We start from the raw sequence: 21,404 nt of genomic DNA, 5'->3' as shown, positions 1-21,404 counted from the left end.
GACTGATACCAGAATGTTAGAGGATTTGTGTCCAATCATATACACTCCAACACACACATATTTGTTTTATGCTTTGTTTATATAACCATAAAAACATTTTGAAGAACCTTATTGATTTCCTATAAATGGTTATCTTGGGGTTCAGATTTAGTGGGTGTGTCTATGAGAGTTAACATTTAGTTTCTACTGAATATATATAGTGTTTGCAGTAGAAAAAGATAGAAAATAACCTAAGTACATAGAGACCTGGTTAGATACACAACAGTCTATTTTTACAAGGGAATACTTTCCCGTTGCTGAAAGGAATGAGGGGTGATGTCAACGTCATTCTTTCCTCTGGCCTCTTTGTTGATATTTGCAGATGGCTCCACTGCCTTCTCAGATGACCAAGATTCCCATTACCTTTACATTTTTCTGAATGTTATTTTTTACTTTATAAAAAGAGTATTATACTATATATAACTTTTGGGGATTACTTTTTCACTTACTATTGTGGTAAGATTTATCCACATTGTTGAATGTCTTCGTAGCCCATCTGTTTTGGCTACCATAACACATCATGCCCTCTTCTAATGATGGGCACCTGGATAGTTTCTAGGTGTGGTTTTGCTATTGTGAAAGAGCTATAAAGTATATTCTTGTTCCTATTTCCTGTTGTAATATGTATGATATTATGCATATACATGTATAACATGTATAAGAATTTCCTGTTCTGGGCCTCCCCGGTGGCGCAGCAGTTGAGCGCTGGGTTGCGAAGCTGCCCGCAGCCTCTGCGGCACCGGTTCGATCCCTGGCTGCTCCCCAGCCACCAGAGTAGGGTCCCACATGGCGCGCAGACCTCTCCTGCTGCCCGCTGCTCCCCTCAACAGTGTACTTGGGTCCTTCTGCCTGCTCTGCACCCGCTCTGGCTCTGGTGAATTCTCTCACCCTCCTGCGCTTCTGACTGTACCCAGTGCATGTATAAACAAAACAAACTAACAAATAATAAAACATGCCTCTATTTAAAAAAAAAATTCCTGTTCTATTTGTGTAAGAAATGGTATTACTGGATTACAGTGTATAAATGTCATAAGTTATTCGTATATTGTATTCTCATAGCTAATATTTTCATGCTTTAGGACTTCCTGTTGCTATTTTATTTTCCTTTATTTCTTTGTACACATTTATTATGTTTAAATTCTTGGTCACTCATTCCACTAATTCTGCTTTAGAAATATGTTTATGTATATACTTAAAAGCTTGCAATAACATATAAGCAACTATTCATAGTGGGTGTCTTTGAAGGTGTAAAGTCTTTTAAAAAGCCATCAGTTTAAATGACCTGGGCAGCATTTTATTTTGTGTAATTATATAAAACAAAGACTTGATTAAGAAAAAATAGGAAAGAGACTTCTCAGAAACCGAGAATCTTCTTAGGAAAACAATGATTGCTGAAGGATACCTTTTCTCCAGTCATGATGATCATCTTGGGATGGTCGTCTTGGGAACTGATGGTGAAGTTCCAGAGACAGTAGAATTCCAGATCTTCCCCCTTATCCCTCTTTTTTTTTTTTTTTTTTTTTGTGGGACCCTCGCCGGCAGCTGGGGAACGAACCGGAGCTGCAGAGGCTGCGGGCAGCCGGGCAGCCTCGCAGCCCAGCGCTCAACCGCTGCGCCACCAGGGGAGGCCCCTTTATCCCTGACTCTTGGTCCTGGATTTGTGTGGTTAAAGGTGAGGAAATATGAAATGAACTAAAATGAGAACATTCTGAATGCCAAGCTCAGAAACTGGTCCCCTTTACTTCTGCTGAGTACATAAGAGAGATCTAAATCTCTGAAGGCCTACCTTCTGTTCATTTGGCTTATTTGGCTTTTTTGGCTTGAGGCTCGAGCATGGAGCTGCGCACCCAGCCACCCTTCTTCCATTCACAGATATCTGCATAGCTACATGTCTGGCACTTCCAAGCCTCTTCCACATCAATTCCTTGAGGTTCTCGGTGGCCCATCCAATAGGCCATATAGTGCTGCACCTTGCTTCTCACCTCCTTCTCTTCAAAGGCCACAATCTCTGTACCCAGCAGAGTGGCAGTTTCTTGATGGATATACTCAATCTTTAGGTTATCGATAACTGGGAGGTCAGACAATGTTAGAGACAAAAAGACCAGCTCCATGAGGTCACCTAAGGACTTCACAGAAAAGCCTCCCTTCCTGGCATGTCTCAGCACCGAAGATCCCAGTGGTTTTTCTGGATGCAATTTTGCATGGTGGACTAGGCTGGCAGTGGTCACTTTCCCTTGTACCATGGCATCAAAGATATATTTGTATAGGCTGACCTGGAAACAATCTTTTTTTTTCTGAGCTTCCACAGGGAGCACAGGGCGCCTCCGTGTCTTAAGCTCAGCCAGTTCCAGTTCTCCCTTGTCTGTATAGTGCAGCTCATCAATCACTCCAACAAGAAGCACACCCTCTACTTCTCCAAACACTGGGAACTCTCTGATGCGTCCTCCTGACTGCAGCGTAGGAATCATTGATAATATGTTCAGAAACTTAACCGCCCAAGAATCTTCTTTACTGGTGATGGAGACAGTCACAAGATCATGAACTTCTAGTTCTTTGGCTAGGTGGATGCTGGCACCAGTGTTTAAGACAGTGGCCTTCTCAGGTGTCAAGAAATCAGGAATTTGCTTCTTATATACTATTTGCTTTTCACACCAATCCTGAGTAGACAGATCAGTGACATACAAACATTTAAGGTGAAATAGCTCCAGGGGTGATGAGATGCCCAATTCTCTTTTCCTCTTTGGTAAGTCTGTGAACCTGTCATCTTTCCCAGGGAGATCAGAAGGGCCAGGTTTGCTAAGCGAGGAACTTGACTCTTGGGTATCTTCCAGGTCCAGAAAGTCTAGAAATTCTGAATCACTAAAGTCTGAGAACCCTGAGGCCTCTGCTGACACTGATTCCTCTTCCCCAGTCTCAGTCATAGCACAGATGTGGGTCGGAAGAGAGTCCTGCATATCATGTTAAAGAAATTATCCAAATAAAATAAAATAAATTAAGTATTTCCCAAATGCACTTTCAAATTCCAATAAGAATCATGACTCATTATTTATTCTTTAAAGAAGCTTACTTATTACCAATTAGTAATGTTACAGTGATGTAGTACAGGTACACTTTATAATAGCTTTTGTGTGAACACTGGGCAAAATTTTCAAAGTGAAAAATAGTTTTATTCCTGAATCTGGCACTAAAATATTATGTACAATTTTAAGCATGTCACCTTCCTTGACCTCAATTTCTTCAGATTCAAAATGCAACTGGATATTATTTATTGTTCTAAGGGAATATAGATCGTAGATCTTTATAAATGTTGGAGCAATGTTTGGCAGTTTTCCATGGGCCACTTCTACAATTCCTTTGATAAAAAGTCCTTGACTGGAAAAATAAATCTCAATTACAAACTGTTCCTTGAGAAAATCAGTTCTACAATGATTGTTTTTAAATGTAGTTCACATCTTTTTCTTTCTCCTTTTCTTAATAAACCTGTCCTTTTAAAATGTAAAAAAAAATTAAATGTAGTTCTCAAGAAGATAATATGGCAAAATTCAGACCTATATACATACATAAAGACCTACTTATGTAGATCTTATATACATAGTCATAGCATGAAGTAATGAGAGAGGATGTTCAAAGTAATACATGAAAATCAGCTGCCTTCCATACTTGATATATATGATGGAAAAAGCAGCAGCTCTTAGTAGGTATTAATTTATCCTAACCAACTTTATAAATGATCTTCCTAACATTCTAGAAATTAGTATTCACCACTAAGTTATTTTTTTGTTGTTGTTCGACACCAGGAATTCAAACCACTAAATTTATTTTCTCCCTCAAGAAATTATTTTAGGATGGAAAGAAAATATAGATAGAGGGCCTCCCCAGTGGCGCAGCGGTTGAGCGCTGGGTTGAGGGCCTCCCCTGCGGCGCCGGTTCGATCCCCGGCTGCTCCCCGGCCACCGGAGGAGGGTCCCACATAGCACACAGACCTCTCCTGCCACCCACTGCTCCCCTCAGCAGTGTACTTCGGTCCTTCTGCCTGCTCTGCTCCCTGCTCTGGCTCTGGTGAATTCTCTCACCCTCCCGTGCTTCTGACTGTACCCAGTGCATGTATAAACAAACAAACAAACAAACAAATAAAACATGCCTCTATTAAAAAAAATTTAAAAAAAAAGAAAATATAGATAGCTAGTAAAAAAGTTATTTGCAATGAACAAAAGTAATATGGTGCTAAGATTTTTGCTCATACCTATATTGTTTTGTAGGCGACTACGGTAGCAACAAAACACAGAATTGTACTTTTACACAGGGGTCTTAAATTGTAAATGTACCATAAATGATGACAATTTCAAAATAAGAAATTTTATTTGAACTATAAAATCCCTGAATGTTGGCGAATCTTTAGCCTCCACCAACAAACTAAAGCTAAATGGTGGGCCTCCCTGGTGGCGCAGGTGGTTGAGCGCTGTGCCTGAGGCTCTCCGCAGCCTCTGCAGCGCAAGTTCGATCCCAGCCAGCCCGCGAGGGTCCCACTTGGCAAAGCGGACCTCTCCTGTTGCCCCTGCTGCTCCCCTCAGCAGTGTATTTCTGTTGTCTGCCTCTTCTGTTCCCTGCTCTGTCTCTGGTGAATCCTCTCACCCTCCTGTGCATCTGGCCTGTACCCCAGTTCTTGTATTATATAAATCATTAAAAAAAATAAAGCTAAATGGTAATTAACATGTATACTTTTGCTTTTTGTTTTTTCCATGGGGGGGCATTAAATCCAAATGAGTTGATTTTGAAAATATTTTATATCAAATATCTATATCTGGGCTGTTCAAATATAGCCACTACCCATATGTGACTTAACTAAAATTAAATCAAACTTAAAATTCTTTTTCTCAGTTGCATTAGCCACATTTCAATTGTTCAGTAGCTACATGTAGCTAGGAGGTACATAGTAAGGCAAAGACATAGAACATTTCCCTGAACAGAGAAAGCTCTAACAATAATGATTTAGATCATTTCATATGTATGCATTAACTCTTGTAAACTCTTACAAGATATGGACTTTCTACTTGTTGTATACGTAAGATTGAGAACATGAAAGCCCTAATCAGGTAAGTGAAATGTCTTGTTGAGAAGATACAAAAGTAGGGCATTCCCTGGGGAAATAGTCATCTAAAAGAAGAAAATAATATACTAGGGAACGCATAATTTTTATTCAGTCACCTGGACTTTCTTGTGCAGACAAAATCCAAACTAGAGCATGACGCAGTTCATTATCCAAATTGCAGTGTATCTTTGTGATACAAAATGATTTAACATGGTACATGGGCCAACATTTTTAGTAATATTTTGGAATAAATATATAGCTGTTTAACATGTCCATCACACACATAATTTCATAAATGGTGTTTCTGAGATGTTTTCTTTTTAAATAAATGTGAGAAAATAAAAATAAAAGAATAACAATATAGGTAATACATAAGAGCAAAAATCATTAAGTGGTAAGTGAATAAGATGTTTGGGAAACACCAGCATACTAGGAAGAGATAAGACATGTATCTAATTCCTCTGCTAAATAAGATCAAGTTTTAGGAGAAGAAACTTACACACCTGGAATGTGGCTGGTCTTCCTCTTCACAGGGACAGGCAGAATACTGAAATGATAAGACTGGGGGAGGAGAAAGGAGCTCTGAAAGACGAGGTCTGCATAGAAGAATCCAAATGAGCAGCTTTGGGCCTTGCTGTGATAGAATGAGGGGGAAGACTTTTGGTCCTTTCTCACCTACTAGGCCTCACATTGTGGCGCTTCCTCCTCTCTGATCCACACAGCACAGACTGTTGCCCACCCTAGAGCCTAGGTAACGCTTGCCTTTCTCCTGGGGCAAATTCTCCATGATTTCTTCATTTTCCCCATACCCTGGATGCAGTTACTTGATCCAAACCCCTGCTCCCTGAAAGTAAAAGGATCAAAAATATCCAAGGTCCCCCAAGAGTTCTTCTTTCTTTTTTTTTTTTTCAATTTATTTATTTATTTATACAAGCACTGGGTATAGCCAGAAGCGAGGGAGGGTGAGAGAATTCACCAGAGCGGGCAGAAGGACCGAAGTACACTGCTGAGGGGAGCAAGGGGTGGCAGGAGAGGTCTGCGCGCCATGCGGGACCCTCCTCCCGTGGCCGGGGAGCAGCCGGGGATCGAACCCGGCAAAAGAGTTCTGAGATCAGTTCCCTCTTCCAGAACCAACCTCAGCCCAGAAGTTCGTGCAGAGTCCTGGATGCAGAAGCAACCATCTCTGCAGGGTTGCTACCACCTGCAGAACTGCCACCGCCTTCACCCTTAATATCCGATGTCTTCGGTACAGCCAGGACTCGCGGGTTCCGAGTACTGCCGTGGGCGGGGACTTCCCCACGGTCTCCAAACCACCCTCACTTTCTAGTTCCTCGAAAGCCCTAAGTTTACTGAGCACTTTCTACAATGCCCTGGAGGAGCCAGGAATGAGAACAAGGGGTCGCCGGGCTCGGGATGAGGTCCCAGCTTACCGCAGGGTCTTCCAAGGATGAAAAATCCAGAAGCTACAGGGCCCGGTCGGCTGCGGGCCGCTCTCACCGCGGGAAGGGGCTGGACGCGGCAGGCGCAGGCCTGAACCCTGGGCTGGGAAGCGCAGGCCCTCGCCTCGGCGGTGCCACTCTCCGGCCTCCCCCTGACCTTGGGCACGCCCGCGAACCCCGGACTCCAGCCCGCGCCTCCACGCTCTCGGAGCTGCCCCCGGACTCTTCCCGGACCAGGGGGTGCAGGATGCGGAGACGCTCTCCCCGCGCCGACTCACCACTCAGACGCCGCGAGACCCAGCCCAGAAAGCAAAGCGGCCCCCCAAGTCCCGCCCCCCAGCCCCTGCGGCGCCGCCCAGTCCTCGCGCACTTGCGCCTTCCTGCTGCGGGTCGAACCCGGGTCCGCCTCCGGGCGCGCTCGCCCTGCGCCCCTGCGCCCCTGCGCCCCTGCGCCCCTGCGCCCCTGCGCCCCTGCGCCCCTGCGCCCCGGCTGCCTGCGCGCGTGGGCTAAGCCCCGAGGGCACCGCGCTACCAGCTGACCCGCCCCGGAGGGCTGTCTCGGCTACCCCCAGGCCTGCCCGGGTATGGTCTGGGCTTGTCTTTTCCCTGATGCACCCGGCCTCTGCGCCGTCAGTGCTGCATCTTGGCTTTTCCACTTTGGGTTCTGTATCCCCCTCTTGCACCTGCCTCCGCTTTCTCAGCTGAGAGAACAACCATGTACTCACCCTTCAAAGAGCCCTCACCTCGTCGGTGCATTATTTTTTCCTACTTGCTTATTGTTGAGAAATCTAACACAATTATATACCCAAGTATAAAATATAGTAAGTATTGACTAGACTTGTCACTGGCGCGTAGAAAAGTATCAGGCCCTTCCGTGCTTTATTTTAGTTTTATCACATACTGGGTGATAGAAACTGAAATCTGGAGCTGATGTAACCATAATTTGCAATGAGGTATTTAAAACAAACAGAAAAGCCAAAATGAAGAAAACACAGAAGTAGAGGTGAGAGATGGAGAGAAAACTGCCTAGGTTTTCCAAAGTGCATCAGGTTCTGGTCACAGTCCTTGAAAAATCACAAAGGACCTTAAATACTGGAGTAGGGCTGGGCGGCGGGGAAATGCATCAATTATTTCACAGAATCACTAATAAAATATTACCAGATCAAAAAAGAAACATGGACTAAATCATTGTGGTCCTGGTGTTCAGTTTTTGCCACACAATATGCATTAACTAATAAATGCTCGTTCATGTTTATTAATTAGATCATGCTCCTCCTCTTTTCTGCCTCCCTCTGTGTGTTAACTGTTACACGCTGGCATAACCATCCTCTAAAATGTTATGATTAGTTGGCTATTTAATGCAGTACCATGATTCAACTGTCAGTTTCCCTTTGCTCCAATCAAAAGGGTTGCAGTCAAAATGATATTTGCTAAGGCAGTTGGATCAGCCTCCTTAAAAGACTGTCAGTCATCAGAGTTCCACCCTCAGAAATTAGGGACTAGAGCAATTGGTGGAAAAGTGTCACTTCTAGAATTCTCCAGCTGAAATTTTGGTGGGCCTGGCTATTTGATAAAATTCAGATTCTTTTCTGGCTGTGGGGATGGCAACTGCTGTTTCTGGGATGTACGTCAGTAGGTATTTCTAAGTTGTCATTAAAACAAGCTGATCCTTCCTTCATGGTTGATTGGGCTGCTGGTTCAGGAGACACCTCAGCCCCAGATTCAGCTCTTAGTTTTGTATCTTTCTGGTGGGAAAATAAATTGCTCCAGCCATTGAGGGCCAATTTGGTAATATCCACCATACACATGTTTATACCCTCTAGCTGAGAAATTCTAGTTCCAGGAATTTACCCTACATATTACTTACATGTATGAGAAATGAAAATGTAAAAGACTATTTATGAAAACATTGTATCAACAGAAGATTGGAATGCCAAAAGTCCTTCCATAGTGAACTGGCTAAATGAAGTACATTCAAACCAAGGAATACTCCACAGCTGTTATAAAGAAGTGAATAGGAAAAAAAAAAGTGAATAGGCACTTTATCAACTGATGCTGGGAAGACCTCCATGATATATTATAGCATTAATTGGCAAAAGTAATATGCAGATGCACTTGTGTAGGAAACTGTCATTTATAGTTAAAAAGAAAAACTCTATGTTTGTATTATCTTAGCTACAAATACAAAAATCTCCGAAAGGGTACACCAAAAAATAGTTATAAAAAATGATTGCATCGCTCTTTCATAGGTTTTCTGGTGATATGGAAAACAGTAAGGGTGCTTTTTGCTTACACAACTGCCTTTTGAACAATATACCACATGACAGTTTTGCACATTAAAATTTTTTTCACTTAAAAAAATAGAGGTGGAGATATTTTAAACAGCAATTCCCAAAATGCTAGCCTGTAAATCAATGAATGCCCCTGAAGAATAATTTAGTAATCCACCAAGAAAACAGAAGAAAAATATGTGAATTTTTCACATTGTTGAATTTAATGTGATGGACCATCCTTTATTTTTTATTAAGTACTTCATAGGGGTTAAGCGAGAGTAATTATAAATGTAATGTTTATTTACACAATGGGCAAAATTATAAATTGGGATTATATCACTTCCTCAAATTTAGAGCGCTTAAAATTTAAAGCCCAAGAGCCCTAATTTAGACTTGGCTTTTGCTTTCATGTTGAAAAATCTGTCCTCACACATTGTTTCGGAAGGGGTTCCTCCTGTGTATTTCATGGTGTCGACTAAGTGATGAATTATAGCTGAAAGATTTTCCACATTCATTACACTCATAAGGTTTCTCTCCAGTGTGATGTCGCTGATGTTTCTTAAAGGATGAATCATGCCTATAGGCTTTCCCACAGCGGTTGCATTCATATGCTTTCACACCAGTATGCACAGTTTTGTGGTTGCTGAGGTGTATCCTCTGCCTAAAGGCCTTGCCACATTCCTTACATTTGTAGGGTCTCTCCCCAGTATGGATCCTCTGGTGATGTGTTAGGTATGCCCTGTGACTAAAAGTCTTACAACATGCACTGCACGCATAGGGCTTCTCCCCAGTGTGAATTCTTATATGTTCACTAAGGTGTCTAATCTGCCGAAAGGTTTTCCCACATTCATTGCACGTAAAGGGTTTCTCTCCAGAATGAGTTCTCAAATGTTGGATCAAGCTAATGTTCTGGCTGAAAGCTTTCTGGCATTTATCGCACACATAGGGTTTCTCCCCAGTGTGGGTTCTATGATGCTGATTGAGAGAGGAGCGATGTCTGAAGGCTTTGCCACATTCTTCACATTCAAAGGGTTTCTCCCCAGTATGGATCCTCTGGTGAGTAGTAAGGGATGCACTTTGACTAAAAGCCCTTCCACATTCCTTACATCTGAAAGGCTTCTCACCAGTATGTATTCTCATGTGTTCAGTAAGGTGAATGGGTTGTTTGAAAATTTTTTCACATATAGTACATTCATAGGTTTTTGTTCTTATGTAACTTGTTGCATGATTAATCAAGCCTAGTTTGTATTTGTTCCTCTTTTTAGGTGTGTTACACTTATGGTGCCTTTGTTCTAGAATAAGATTTGAACTCACAATATCGTCTTCAAATTCGTTACTTTCTTGGTCTCTCCTGTTGTGGGTCAAGATGGCTTGTCCTACGTCTCTCCCATGGGTCTCCTGGTGCCTTTCTAACTCATTGTCAAATTTGGAGATTTCTCTCAATGTGGAGTAAATGACATTATCCTTTACGAATCTCTCCATCATATCATGATAGAACTGCTCCTGTAAGATGCCACTCGTTGCAGCTGATGCATTTGTTTCTGTTTTACTCTTCAAGTCTGAAAGAAATGGAAAAAAAATACAAATAACTCATTCATATGCTTTCAAAAATATTGTTGTGAATATGGAACAGAGATTTAGAGAACAATACACATAAAATATACAACATTTCTTACTATATTTACACATGGGTATTCAGTCTGGAGAGGAAATAGTAAATCAAATTAAGAAATAATAAACTGTAAAAACATGATATTTTATAGAGAGTAAAATTTGAGCATTTTAGTACTATTTCTCATAATACTAAATAATGAAATTCAAAACTATAACTCAAGAATATGTCTTTTTAAATTCACAATTACTTTTGGAAAACAAACTTGGCAAAATTAACAGATGTTCCTCTCCCCACTCCAGCAGCAGCAAGAGAGAGAACTTAGAATAAATCATAAGAAAATTAATCTTATTTTATTTTATTTATTTTTTACATCATTTTTCATTTTTGCACAATGTATGCATTTTCATCTTGGTTATAGTCCCCATACAATTCCCACCCCCCTTGTTTTGACCCTACTCCCTTCTCCCTCCTGTCTTTGGTTTATAGTTGCCTATTGATTTTGATTTTTACTTTATTATAATTAGTCTTTTTCCTGATCCCTTATTTGGGTTTTCTAAATTCCTGCTATGAGTGAGACCATCCGGTATTTTTCTTAATCTGTCTTTTACTGAAAATTATACAAATATTTGTGCATTTTTCTGTTTCTATACTTAATAGTTTATCCCTGGAAGTATAATTTATGCAATAATCCAGATGGTGATGCTACTATTGATATGCTCTATGGAAAGATCCTTAAACCTTTAAACTTCTAATTCATTGTACAATTACTTGTATCTCAACTGACAACTCCATATTCCTGAAAGTTTAAAACCTCTTGTAAGATTATTTTTTGTCAACACAGAAGGATCATTAGAACATCCAAAAATTCAAATTCTTAGCAAATATACATAGGTGATAATGAAGTCTGTGTTCTGCAGGCCCCTAATTCTGATCTTAAATAGGGGAGGAGGAATTAAAGAAGACAGGGGAAAGAGAAGCCTTCTCAGCCCTCCTTCCCTTTCAGTGTCCAAGTCCATGGCAGGCCCACACTAGGGCCTGAACTTTGAGTGAAGTGAGCAGTTTTTATTTTGGCACTAAAATAAACATTTGATTAAAATTATACTATTATTATTTAAAAGAACTGGAACACTATGGGATAGTTTAGATATTTCCTCCAGAGGCAGAGAAAGAACAAGACAGCTTTGTTATTTTCATTACTCTAAGCTGAAAAAGAGAAACACAAGAATATACAAATTATTGGAATGAATAAGAGTGAAAGAGGTGACTGGCTACTAAATCAATATGTACCATACCAAGGGTGTTATTACATATCAGCAACAAACAAAATACCTAATTTAAAAATATATACCATCTAAAATAACAACAAAATATAAGTCTTTAGGGTGAATCTAACAAAAGATATACAATATAGGGGTCTCCCCAGTGGCACAGCGGTTGAGCGCTGGGTTGCAAAGCTGCCCGCAGCCTCTGCAGCGCCAGTTTGATCCCCTGCTGCTCCCCGGCCACCGGAGGAGGGTCCCACATGGCGCAGACCTCTCCTGCCGCCCGCTGCTCCCCTCAGCAGTGTACTTCGGTCCTTCTGCCTGCTCTGCTCCCCGCTCTGGCTCTGGTGAATTCTCTCACCCTCCCGTGCTTCTGACTGTACCCAGTGCTTGTATAAATAAATAAATAAATCTTAAAAAAAAAAAAGATATACAACGTGTAAGATTTTTATGGGGACAAATCCTAAAACTTCTTTGTTTCTAAAAAAAAAGGAAATATCAACACATGGAGCAATATACCATATTCCTGGACAGTGAGACTCAGCCTAACAGTAATTCCCCCAGAAATTAATCTGTAAATTCAATTCTATTCCAATCAAAATGCCACCAGAGGGGTGTGTGTGTGTGTGTAATTTGATGCACTCATGTATTTTGTATGGTAAAGTAAGAGGCTAAGAATAGACAGGACAAATTTGAAGAATTAAGTTGAAGAACTACCTCTACCAGATATTGCGTGTCACTATGAAACACAGTAGTTAAGCCAGTGTGGCACTGGAGTATGAAGAGAAAAATAAAAACATGGAATAGAGAAAGATCAGAAACAGACTCATGCATACAAAGAAGTCTGACAGGGGACAGAGTAGCATTAACTACTAAATAAATGCTTCCTGGTTGATTATACTCATGGACAGAGTTAAACTAGATCCTCACTTCACAGATTCCAGGTAGATTAAACATAAATATGAAAAGCAAAACTATAAAATATAGGATAATTTGTTATTTTTGCCTATAAATCTTTAAAAAGAAAAATAAGCAAGCAACGAATATGAATTTATAGAAGAGGAATCCTGGATATATGGTTGATAAACATGAAAAATAAGATACTATGTACACCCAGTGAATTTTCAAATGTTTAAAATTTGACAATGCCAAGTGTTGACAAAGACACCGAGTTCTGGAAACTCTCAAAACCTCTTGATGACAGTGTACAAACTGGTGCAACTGATCTGAAAAGCAATTTGCTAATACCATGCAAAATGACGGTTCATATACTCCACGCACAATTTTGCTTCAACCAAATATCTCAGAGAAACACTCATATATATATACAAGATTAATACACAAAGATTTACTGCGGCACCTTTGTAGCCCCCGAATTAGAAACTGGAAAATAGATAAATAAATTGCGGTCTATTAATTCAATGGAAATGCATGAACTAGAACAACATGGATAAGTATCAACAGCATGGAATGAGAAAAGCAAGTGAAGAAGGATATATACCACTTATGTAAAGAGTAAGAGCACACAAAGCAAAGCTATACATTGTTTAAAGACATACACTTATCATAAAAGTATGAAGACACACATGGGAATAACATTTAAACACAGAAAAGTTGTTCATTTCAAAAGTTAAGAGGCGAACAGAAGGAAAGACTTTGGGCATCCTGGTCTAGGTTACCTACGAAAGCACTCTGTCTCGGTCTCACCTGCACTGGAATCTCCCGGGCCTTCTTTCTCCATCATCCATGGCTCTTCTCCTTTCTCCAACTGGGAAATCACACTAGGTTTGGAAAGTTGATATCCTGCATAAGAAGTTAAAAAAAAAAAAAGGAATATGAATGTTTCTGTTGAGGTCTAGGAACCATCATCAGAATTTAGTTCCAGCTCTCTGGTATTTAGGGTCCCTGGAAATGGGAAGGGACACCACAGCGTGTCTTTCTATTCTAGCTCCACAATGTAAAGTTGTCCCCCAGGAAGGAGAATCAGATATGCCCCGTTTTGGTTTTCAAAGGAATGAGACATCTCTAATATGGAACCCAAGACAAGCTACAGGCAATCCACATTTCATCACTGGTAAATAATGACTCTCCAGCAATGGGCAGGTTTCTGGATGTATGCTCAGCCTCTCCTTACCCACTGACACCAGGTTCCCGTAGTTCTCCAGCATCACCTCCCGGTACAGATTCCGGTGGGCAGGGGCTAGCTGCCCCCACTCCTCCTGGGTAAAATCCACAGATATGTCCTGGAAGGTCAACAGTTCCTACAACAGCAGATATATCCCGGGTCAGCCAGAGACTGCCTCTATCAAGGTACAAGGAGTTCTTACTGTATTCTAAATACTGGGACAATCTAAGCTAGGTTGACTAGGAGTCTCCTCTGAATCTGTTTGGAAATTCTCTGGAGATGTAATACTTTATTTTTATTTTATTTATTTATTTATTTATTTATTTTTGTGGGACCTTTGCCGGTGGCCGGGGAACAAACCGGCACTGCAGAGGCTGTGGGCAGCCTCGCAGCCCAGCGCTCAACCGCTGCGCCACCAGGGGAGGCCCATGGAGATGTAATACTTTAATATATAGAAAGAAATCTGGTAGTAAGTACCTTAGGAAAAAAATTAAGCAGGATAAGGGAAATAGTAAGGACAGGGAGTATATTTTATGTAGGTGATGAGGAAAAGTCTTTCTAAAACAGACCAGAGACATGAATACATGAATTCAGTGAGCCAAAGGCAAGAGCTTCCTTGGCTTCTCTGAGGCACAGAAGGCTAAGCAGCTTGGCTGGAGGCAGGTTAGAGAACCGCAGAGGGAGAATGATGATATCAGAGAGGCTGGGAAGGTGGGGAGAGAGGGAGAGGCTTTTAGCACTTATTGTCATAAAAACCATTCATTCTCGCTGAGCTTAAATTCTGGGGCCCTACTGGAATTGAATGCAAAGATTAGTAAAACTGTCTGAAACTATAGCTTAACACTTTCCTAGCTGAAACATCAAAAATATTTTTTTTTAAAAAAAAACAGTCCTGAGCAATAGTGGCACAGGAAGTTGGCAGGTGGATTAATCAAAACTCGTAGGTATTTACCCAAAGGACACAGAAACATTAATTCAAAAGTGCACCTGCACCCCTATGTTTATAGCAGCACTATTTACAATAGCTAAGTTTTGGAAACAACCCAAATGCCCAAAAATAGATGACTGGATCAAGAAGATGTGGTACATATACACCATGAAATATTACTCAGCAATCAAAGATAAACACATGCAATTTGCAGCAACATGGATGGAGCTGGAAGGGATCATGCTCAGCGAAATAAGCCAGAAAGAAAAAGAAAAATGCCAGATGGTCTCACTCATAGCAGGAATTTAGAAAACCTAAATAAGGGACTAGGAAAAAGACTAATTATAATAAAGTAAAAATCAAAATCAACAAGCAACTATAAACCAGAGACACACTACAGGGGGGGAGGAGGGAGTAGGATCAAAACAAGAGTGGTGGGAATTGTATGGGGACTATAACCAAGATGAAAATGCATACATTGTGCAAAAATGAAAAATGATGTAAAAATATATAAAATAAAAAATAAAGAGTTTTGAAAAAAATAAATTCAATCAAATTAAAGATGTAGTTCAGCCAAAGGTCAGCCACACCTTCAGAAACAATGTGAATAACCAGTCCCTCACTTTAAACCATCAGACAGAGGAGAGTGCTTGGAAATAAACAGAATAAAACTAAAGAAACAAACAATATCTAGATATAGACATACACTTCATCTTCCACTGTTCTTTATACACAATATATAAACTACATTGAAAAATTACTAGCCATGTGATGCAGGAAAATGTAACCTATAACCAAGGAAATAAAAATCAATAGAAGCAGACCCACAAGTGACCAAGTCACTGGAATTAGCAGCCAGAAAATGAAAGCAACAACTAAAATATAAGTTCAAGAATTTATAAGAAGTAATGGATAAGATGGATGAAAACATATGTAGAAATACTTAAAAAGAATTAAATGAATATCTACAAATGAAAAATATAGAATCTGAAAATTCATTGGACCCTGAAAAAGACAAGATCAGTGAAACTTAAGGTAGGGCAATAAACACTATTGAATTAAAGTACCAGGAAAAAAAATATGCAAAAAAATCTGGGAGAATATCAAGTGACCTAATGTAAAAGTAATCAGAATCTCAAAAAAGATTCTCTCAGAAGAAAGAATGGGTAGAAAAAATATTTGAAAAATTAAAGGTAGTAAATGTTCAAATTTGATGAAAAACAAAATGAACGCACAGATCCAAAAAGCTCAGCAAATCCCTCAAAATTTAAAGAAAAACACACCTACGCAAATTATAGGAAAACTGCTGAAGAGCAAAGATAAAAGGGAAGACAGCAAAAGGAGCCAAAGGAGGAACAAAAAAAAAAAAAAAAAAAAAAAAGACCCAGAAAGACACATCACATAGGTAAAGAATAATAGCTGATTTCTCATCAAAAACAATAAAAGGTAATGGACCATCTTTATTTTTTTTAAAGATTTATTTATTCATGTATACAAGAGCTGGAGCACAGGCCAGATGTGCAGGAGGGTGAGAGGATTCACCAGAGACAAAGCAGAGAACAGAACAGGCAGACTGACAAAATACACTGCTGAGGGGAGCAGCGGGCAAGACAGGAGAGGTCTGCCTTGCCATGTGGGTATCTCTCCAGCCAGCCGGGATCGAACCTGTGCTGCAGGGCCTGCATAAAGCTTCACAGCGCTGCACTCAACTGCCTGTACCACCAGGGAGGCCCAATGGACCACTGTTAAAGTGATTAAAAGAAAAAAAGGCAACCTAACAGTCTATATTTTATAAAAGATCCTAAACAGGAATACAATAAAAAGAGATTTTTAGATCAACAAAAGCTATGAGAATTTGTCATCAGAACACATACACTATCAAAAAAGTTAAATGGCCAAAGGGAAATGATACCAGATAGAAATGTAGAACTAAAGGAGAGAATTAAAGTGCCTAAATTGGAAAATATGAGTAAATATGAAAAACTCATTTTTAATGAGACAATTTACTATTAAAAGCAAAAATAGGGCCTCCCTGGTGGTGCAACAGGTTAAGACACAGCACAATGAAGCAATCCGCAGCCACTGCAGCACGAGTTGGAGCCCCAGCCAGGGAGGTGACCCACATGGTGCAGCAGACCTCTCCTGACTTGCCTGCTGCTCCCCTCAGCAGTGTTATTTCAGTACATCTGCCTGTTCTGCTCCCCACTCTGTGTCTGGTGAATCCTCTCACACCCCACAACTCTGGCCTATACCCCAGTTCTTGTATGCATAAATAAATAAATCTTGAAAAGAAAAAAATCATAAAAAAATAAAAGCAAAAATAAAAGTGGTGCATTATGGGGTTTATAGTATGTAAAGTGAAATGTATGATGACAATACAAAAAAGCAAAGGTTCTCATATCAATTCAAAGCAACTGTGATTATGTCAAAACTGCATATTGTAGGGCCTCCCCTGGAGGCGCAGGTGGTTAAGCACTGTGCTGTGAAGCTGTCCTTAGCCTCGGCGCCAGTTTGATCCCACCTGCCCGGGGAGGGTCCCACATGGCGCTGCAGACCTCTCATGCCTCACCCGCTGCTCCCCTCAGCAGTTTATTTCGTCCATCTGCCTGTACTGTTCCCCACTCTGTCTCTGGTGACCCTCCCTCGCATCTGTCCTGTACCTCAGTTCTTGTATAAATAAAAAAATAAAATCTTTTTAAAAAATGCATATTGTATAGACAGGAGCAACCACTAAAATCAAAGAAGTACATTACTAAGAACGTCTGAACTCTTGTCTCAATTACAAACTTTCTTTTTGAGTTAAAAATACTCCAAAATTGGGCCTCCCCGGTGGCGCAGTGGTTGAACGCTGGGTTGCGGGGCTGCCCGCAGCCTCTGCAGTGCCGGTTCTATCCCCGGTGCTCCCCTGCCACTGGAGGAGGATCCCACATGGCGTGCAGACCTCTCCTGCCGCCCGCTGCTCCCCTCAGCAGTGTACTTCGGTCCTTCTTCCTGCTCTGCTCCCAGCTCTGGCTCTGGTGAATTCTCTCACCCTCCTGCGCTTCTGACTGTACCCAGTGCTTGTATAAATAAATAAATAAATAAATAAATAAATAAATAAATAAATAAATAAATACTCCAAAAACTGGGGCCTCCCTGGTGGTGTAAGGGGTTAAGACACAACCTATGAAGCTTGACGCAGCCACTGCAGCATGAGTTCAATCCCCGGCCAGGGAGTTACCCACATGGTGCAGCAAACCTCTCCTGTCTTGCCCACTGCTCCCCTGAGCAGTATATTTCAGCCAGTCCGCCTGTTCTATTCCCCACTCTGGTGAATCCTCTCACCTCCCACAACTCTGGCCTATACCCCAGTTCTTGTATGTATAAATAAATAAATCTTTTTAAAAAATACTCCAAAAACTCAGGTAAGGCTTATCTTAGATCCCAAGAGGTATCTGTTGGTTTTTAGGGGTTAGAATTATATCACTTTGCTTTTTCTATAGAAATCAGCACAATGTTAGATCCAGAGGCTGGTTGAAAACAAGAGTGATGTGGAGACTGGTCATAATGAGCAGGGTAATTATCACCACTTACAGCCTAGTTTTTTGTAGTACATCAACCTGTCCTCAGCTCCCTAGGTTGAATTTGTTAGTCTCAACATCGACCCTCCCCTAAAAGGGCAAGCTGTAGCCTTAAAAACCAAGCTGTATGCCAAGAAGATAAGAGGAAATTTCAACCCACCTGAGGTTCTGCTATTAGAGGTCCAGGAATTACTTCACCCTCTAAACTTTCTCCTTGGGCCTCATCAGCATCCTTAGATAGCAGAGCTGGAGAAGGAAGAGTCATGAGATTTGCATTTCCCCAAGTCCCCAATAGGAAAACAGCCTGCTCCTCTCTCTTAACATTCACCTCGAGAGGCATTTAGAGGGACGCAAGAGTCTGAAGCTCTTGAAGAGCGACAGTGCACTGTCTGGGTGTTAGCATTTCCCAAGGGTCACTGCTAGTCCAAAAGCATAGCTATACCAGATCACTCCTTTGTTCAAAGGTTCCAGAAAAAAAAGAGAATCTCAACACTTGCCATAGACTTCAAGGCATCTACAATCCACCTGCAGTATAGTTCCCATCACTAGTGTCCTCTAACCAGCATCCTTTGTATGTGGGACACCTGCCCCCACCACATTCTTCAGTTAGATTAGAAAAACCCCCATTCTTTGGACCACTCTTCAATGTATCCCAGGTAAAGAACATTACTACAGCATTTTTTTAGGTTGCCTTCTACTATTTTGATCTGGGTTATAGCTAGCTGTCTTTCCTGACCTGACCACTACAAAGTGTGTTATCTTCGACTTGTTTCCCACTGAACTGCCATATTTCAAGGTAAAATTAGAGTCATCAAGCATGTCAGTCCTTCCTCTCAGCAGAAGATGAAAAGAATGAACTACTACTTGTGAGAAATATTGGTTTGGAGCTAAAATGACTGAAACTTGTGAAGGGAAACCATTGGAGGGCTTAAGGAGACAGAAATCGCTGACGTCCCATCTGTGAACTGCACTCACATCCTCAGGAGCGGCTGGTGGAGACACCCTGAATCCTGTCTTCCTGCCCTGTTTTATCAGAGGACCAGAGGGGGAACAGTACTCAGCACATGCAGCCAGGAGCCCAGGCCAAAAGCCCAACATTTTCTCTCTCAGCTTTCCCTTCAAAAGGCACAAGCGTGGGTCCCAAAACCCTGCTTTCCCCCACCTTTCTCCCTAAAGACCACACACAAAAGAGACCTTCTTTTCCCCCACCCCTCACCTGATATCAGTCTGTTCTCACCTTTTCCTTCAAACATCTTAGTCACATCCTCCCACAGAGGGGCCCCCTCCTCGGCCTTGTTTGGATGGTGCAACTTCACCCAGGTGCTGGCCTCAGCGGGCAGGGTGATGAGGAGCTGCTGCAGCATGACGCCCGCCTGGCTGGGCTGGTCCACTTCTAGCGAGGCAATGGCCAGCACCTCGATGTGAGTCTTCACTGTTGTATGGAACTCCTCTGTCCATAGACCTAGGCCCGCAGGACTCTGGGGCGCTGTTGAGGCACCAGAAGCAGGGGGCTCCTAGAGGATGGTATGACTTTAACCACTCTGAAAAACTGGCTCCTCTCTTAAAAGAAGTGCTGCCTCCTTGGAAGATGGTCCTTGAGTAGTATGGAGGACACGCCTCTATGTCCTAGAAGAGCAGAAGGCAGGAGAGGAGGGAACCAGAGGCACCGCCATACCATCAGAACTCCAGAACTTGCAGAAATAGATTTAAAACTGCGAAAGATCCAGAAACAAAGATTTGACATCAGTGTGAGCATAAGTATAATCAATGCTCTTGAAAGTGGCTCATTTTCCCAGTTCCACATGTGCAAACAGCCAAAGGCACACACTCACAAGGACACACATGCACAGATGTTGCCTTGATGCCCACCTTGCAGGCTGCATGCAACATCTGTCAGCCAGCCGCATTAGAGTCCTGACAGTTGCACTTCAAATGTCTAAGGCATGTCAGTTCGCTGAGCTTCAGTTTCTTCATCTATTAAATGGGGATAATAATTGTACTTCATAGGGTTGTAGTGTTGGTTAAGACAGTGATGGGCATGAAATGAGCTTTTAGAGTAAATACTCTTTTAATCTCGTGCTGCATCATAATCTTTTAAAGTTATTGTAAAAGCAATTGGAGATTTGCATTTCCCCAAATCCCCAATAGGAAAACAGCCTGCTCCTCTCTCAAAACATTCACCTCGAGAGGCATTTAGAGGGATGCAAGAGTCTGAAGCTCTTGAAGAGCCACAGTGCTCTTCACATAGATGTGTTTTCACACAGGCAAGTGAGAGACAGTCACCCACGTGGATGCCCAGCAGCTAGCAAGTTCTTTTAATCTCTTTTAGGATGCTTTCTGGCTTCAGAAATGTTAAAGTGGGGGGAAATATGGTCCTTTGAATACAAAGAGGACTACTGCAGAGCTGTTTTGTAACAGGCAAATTTGGAAACAATTCAAATCCATTCTCTCATCCAATCCCCTTGCATCTGAGCTGGTGCCCTCCACTGCCACCAGGTCAGTGTATCCGGACCCCCAAAACAGTCCTAGCTTCAGGAAGGGAGTCAGTCACCATTAAGTTTGTGGGTGAGGGTAAGTGGCTTAGAGGCTTCTCCTCTGCCCCTCCCTCCCCACAACTCTGACAATTCCAGGGAAAGGAACTGCATCCAGTGGCTTGCAGCATGTGGAAAACAGTCTGGCCCTGAACATACAAAAAGTAAAAGTCTTGTTACCGAAGTGGAGAAACTTTCGAATCTGACATAGGAAACATTGAATGAATGACAGAGAAGCTTTAAGTCCATGATGCCCCTTCTCACAGCTCCCTGACGTGCCTCCCTCGGCCTCAGCGACTAGACACCGGCAGACTCGCCTCCTACTCACCAGCTCGGCCTTGGACGAAGGTGAGCCCAGAGATGGGGGCGTGAGCGCGCTTGCTTGAGGCTTGCAGCTCCAGAGGGTGTCCCTTTGGAGAAGGACTGGGTGCTAACAGATTTTGTTCTCTCCCAGCCTTTTACAGGCAGACCACGTCCCGGTCACTCAACACAATGCATCCTCCTAAAACGCCTCCCCAGCGTCTTCGCAGCCCAGAGGACCCC

The 21,404-nt window shown here is 41.8% G+C and overlaps 1 protein-coding gene across 1 annotated transcript; it reads right to left on the bottom strand.

Moving 5' to 3' along the window:
- Positions 1 to 1,841: 1,841 nt before the first annotated feature.
- Positions 1,842 to 2,960, bottom strand: EXO5 (exonuclease 5; the record flags this gene model as incomplete). The annotated part of the gene is made up of 1 exon (XM_084242033.1): positions 1,842 to 2,960. The coding sequence occupies one exon, from the start codon at positions 2,958 to 2,960 to the stop codon at positions 1,842 to 1,844; it is 1,119 nt and encodes a 372-aa protein (XP_084098159.1).
- Between the last annotated feature and the right edge of the window lie 18,444 nt (positions 2,961 to 21,404).

The sequence above is a fragment of the Talpa europaea genome (genome assembly GCF_964194135.1).
Source record: "Talpa europaea genome assembly, chromosome: 9".
Classification (NCBI taxonomy): Eukaryota; Metazoa; Chordata; class Mammalia; order Eulipotyphla; family Talpidae; genus Talpa; species Talpa europaea.
This window is presented reverse-complemented; position numbering and strand designations above follow the sequence as displayed.